The 4,529-nt window shown below is 42.8% G+C and overlaps 1 protein-coding gene across 1 annotated transcript in view; it reads left to right on the forward strand.

The window, feature by feature from the left end:
• The window catches only part of LOC114042948 (repetin-like), a 4,157-nt gene extending 3,223 nt beyond the window's left edge, over nucleotides 1–934 (forward strand). Inside the window, exon 3 of the mRNA XM_027861725.1 lies at nucleotides 1–934. This exon is cut by the window's left edge and continues 1,374 nt beyond it. Within this exon, the coding sequence (XP_027717526.1) occupies nucleotides 1–541 (541 nt within the window). The 3' untranslated portion in view covers nucleotides 542–934.
• Nucleotides 935–4,529: the final 3,595 nt, after the last annotated feature.

A 4,529-nucleotide genomic window follows, 5' to 3' on the forward strand; every position in this document is an offset into this window, starting at 1 on the left:
CAGGGATAGACAGGGTCACGAGGAGCAAGGAACCTCTTCTCAGAGGCAGGACAGACAGTCCCGTGGTACTGAGCAAAGTCATCAGATGCAGGATAGTCAAACAGAGAACAGGCAAACCCGAGACAATGAGAGATATCATCAGACCTGGGACAGACAAGATGGGCAAGCTTGTGGTAATGAACAAAGTCATCAACTGAGGGACAGGCAAACCCGTGAAGAAGAAGAGAGTTCATATCATGCCCAGAACAGACAAGCCCATGAAGGGCAGAGACGGCAAGAGACCCAAAATCAGCGATGGCAAAGAGACCAGCAGAGCCATCCTCATACAGAGGGATCCTGCACACGTGAGCATGACCACCTACATCATCAGAGGCAAAGTTCTGAGAGAAGGCCTGGTGACCAAAGTTCCCATCCAACCCAGGCCTATGGGAATCTTAGAGGAAGAGCATCCAATGAAAGTCATCCCACTAATTCAACTGTTGCTCCTAGCCCCCTCTATAAGTATGTGCAAGAGCAAAAAGCCCAAGGGCATCACAACTGAAAGGATACCAGATCAAGGTCAAGACCAAGTTCAAATGATTTCTCCCTTTAAAAAATCCTAAATTTATCTCTCTCACTTATTCTATACTCAATCTATATACCATTCTCCTTTTTAGAATGAGTATTTACTTTTAAGGTGTTGTGGCTGGTGTGGGGCATATCCAGGGGATGTATGAAAAATGACAGCTTCCTGGTTGAGTTAAATCTGGGTTTCAAATTGGGTGAAATAATCAGATCCCAATTTGAATCAGTTGTAAGGGGTTAATTTTTTTTATTTGCACACTAAAATCTGGGGGTAGTTTTAAAATCAGGTTTCTCGGGCTTGTTAATTTTCCATAAAGAGGTAGGTCCTTTTGGCCCAGAAGCTCAGAGACACAAAAGCATATACTCACATCTGTGTTTGAATCAATTTATTTACTGCGATTCAGGAGGAGTGAAAATCTGGATAGACAACGACTTTCAAGGCAGACACACCTATGGTCTCAATTCAACAGGAATTCCAAAACAGCAAGTTGGGCAAGTAGGAAAAATTATAGGAGAGGACATTTCAGATATTAGCAACATATTTTTGTTGCTTTCTCCCATTCTAGGGGAATGTCAATTTCATCTCTGGTAGATTTGTTTGTTTGTTTGTTTTGGGGGAAGAGTAACACTCCTTCCTTCCTTCCCTCCCCCCTCCAAAAAAAAAGGAGGCTTTATGAATGTCTCCAGTTTGTGGATTTGTTTAGTGGGAGGAAAGCATATTATGTCATATGTATCCAGTTTCAGAAGGCATTAATAACAAATCTACAATTGTCCAGGCCTATAGACCACACCTACTTCAAAAGCATTTGTGTTCCAACTATTTATAATGCATGAAAATTAACAATAAATGATTGGTGAGCAATGACTTTGGCCTCTCTCTTCCTTATTCCATCTTCACACCTCCTACACCAGGGGTGGGGAACTTGTGGCCTTCTAGATCCTTAAGTGTGACCTTTTGACTGAATCCAAATCCTAGACCTTCACCAAGGAATGCTTCCCAATAAACAGTTCCTCCTCCTTGGTTTTCTAGAAGTCTTTACCATTCTTCAACTCCCTAGAACAAATGTGGACCAAATAACAAGGAATACGCAGACGTAGTTTTTCAGCTCTCTTCTTCAAGATTTGTTTCTAGAATTAGAAGAGTCCTTTGAGATCGATCCTAAAAGAAACTTCTGAAATTAATCCCATTACTTTACAGATGAGGAAGCTAAAAGGTAACATGACTCCCCTAAAAGTCTGTTGGAATAAACCTGGAATTGTTTCTTCCATTGGGATTGGGGTGGGAGGGGAAAGGCATCTGTGGATAGCTACCTGATGGGGTAGATGGGAGGGCAAATAAGAAGGGTAAGGGAGGCAGTTCATTGGAATGCAATGGAGTAAAGTTGAGATTTGTAGTTCCTTCACCAGAGGCATTGGTTATGCCTGCTGTTGTTGTTCAGTCATTTTTCACTCATGTCCAGCCCTTCATGACCCCATTTGGGATTGTCTTGGCAAAGATACCAAAGTGGTTTGCCATTTCCTTCTCTAACTCATTTGACAGATGAGGAACTGAGGCAAACAAGATTAAATGACTTGCCCAGGGTCACACGGCTAGTGTCTGAGGCCAGATTTGAACTCAAGATGAGTCTTTCTAACTTCAAGCCCAGCACTCTATCCACTGTACCACCTAGCTGCCCTATCAGTTATACCCTACATATCTCATAACATAGGACACATGACGGCCATCATTAGGACCAAGACAAAGGGGCCAAAGAATACTTGTTGCACCAACTTCTTATGGTAATAGAGGTATTACAAAAACATGCCAGTGGGAGAGCCATCTAAAGGAGCAACCAAGTTGAGGAAGCCAACGATAGAAAATGGAGGGTCCAAAATGAGAAACAGAAGGAGGCTACAAAGATGAGGCACCAAGACAGTGTGCATTTATTAAGCACCTACTATGGGCCAGTTATTGTGCCAAGCACTGGGAATACATAGAATGGCAAAAGATCATCCCTGCTCTCAAGGAATTCACAGTCTAATGTGGAGAGTAATGTGCAAACAACTGCACAAACAAGACAGGATAAATTGGGGGTAATCTCAGGGGGAAGGTATTAAATGCATTAAGGGAGGCTGGGAAAGGCTTCTTGCAAAAGGTGGGGTTACAGTTGAAATCTGAAAGAAGCCAAGGAAACCAAAATGTGGAGCTGAGGAGGGAAGGAGCCCCAGGCTTGGGAGAGATTCGTTGAAAATGCTCAGAGTCAGGAACGTCGTGTGCCACGTGTAGGAACAGCAAAGAGGCCAGTGTCACTGGCTCACAGAGTATGGATTTTCTTTTTGATCCTGGAGCCACTGGAATTTATTGGATTAGGGGACAAGCAGGTCTGATGTGGTCAGATCTGTATGTAGGAAGATCAGTTTGACAGCTGAGTGGAGGATGGATTGGAATGGGGAGAGAGGAGTCAGGGAAACCAACCAAAGGTCTATTGGCATAGTTCAGGTATGCAGTGATGAGGCACTGCACCAGGATGATGGCAGTGTCAGAGGAGGGTAAGGGGTATGTATACTAGAATTGTGAAGGTAGAAATGGCAAGGCAAGACTTGACTTAACAGCAGATTGGATATAGAGGTGGAGTGAGAAAGAGAATGAGAGATCTAGAATGACACCTAGATTGACAGCTTGGATGATATCAATTCCAGCATCCTTTTCACTACACCTCTTTGACCCTACTCTCAGCCTTGCTATAAAAGGGGATTATTTGTTCTAGGCCCCCAAATCTTGCCTCACTTCTACATCCAGTTAAATATATCCTATTACCACACACACACACACACACACACACATACACTTTCCCCATGATTGACCTTATCCAAAGCTAAATCTCCCTGATTCCTATCTCATTGCAGGCCTCATCCTCCCAGATGTAGTTTTTTTAAAAGCAAAAATGAGTAAATCCCTGTCCAACCCCTCTTTTATGAGATAGAATGCCAAACCTTCCTCAAGATTCTATGTAGTTTGGGGCAGCTAGGTGGCGCAGTGGATAGAGCTCTGGCCTTGGAGTAAGGAGGACCTGACTTCAAATTCGCCCTCGGACACTTGACATGGACCTGTAGTCAGAAAGACTCATTTTCCTGAGTTCAAATCTGATCTCAGACACTTGCTAGCTGTGTGACCCTGGGCAAGTCACTTAACCCCAATTGCCTCACCAAAAAACAAAAAAAAAAGATTCTGTGTGGTTCCCCAAAACTCATGCCATCAGTCATAAAGAAAGGCAGAATGAAACTGATAACAAATGAAAAGGTATTGACCAAGGAAATGTACCACAAAACTCTCCTGTAATTGGGGGAATCAATGACTTCAGCTGTTCTGTTCTGCTTGGCCCCAGGCATTTAAAGCTAAAGTTCCTTGATCCATAGGTACTCCCTTCCCTTTAGACCATTTTCTTGGTTTATACCAAGAAAACAACAATCCACAATCAAAGTTCAGTATTCTGATGGGTCTGACTTCACTGATATCTATTGGTGCAAAAAAAAAAACCCACCAAAAACAAGCCATTCATGTCTCCTCATTCCGTTTATTTCTTGTCCATGTTTTTTTCCATAGATTTTCCACAGAGGATCCATCTAATGTTCTGGAGACCTTGACTGAAATCTTTTCACATTACTTGGAGACCAATGGAGCACTTGGACTATCAAGCTGTTATCTCTCACTTAAGCCCCTTCCTTTTCCAATCGTGCCTTTCCTTGGTTAAGATCCCTCATGTCGTTTCTTGAGTGAAACATCATTAGAAATATCCCTACAACCTACTTAGGCCCACCATAAATCTCTCCATTGTTCTCTGGATTACCTGAAACATTGATTCCTTAAAGATTTTGGTGTTTCCAGATTCACAACCACACATTGTCTCTTGGCATTGCCAAGAAGAGATTATTTTGAAAAGATGCATCGCAGCACTGGGGTACATGACAGAGTCTTGTGCAGTTTC

Source organism: Vombatus ursinus, unplaced genomic scaffold (genome assembly GCF_900497805.2).
Source record: "Vombatus ursinus unplaced genomic scaffold, bare-nosed wombat genome assembly UNPS02014768.1, whole genome shotgun sequence".
Lineage (NCBI taxonomy): Eukaryota > Metazoa > Chordata > Mammalia > Diprotodontia > Vombatidae > Vombatus > Vombatus ursinus.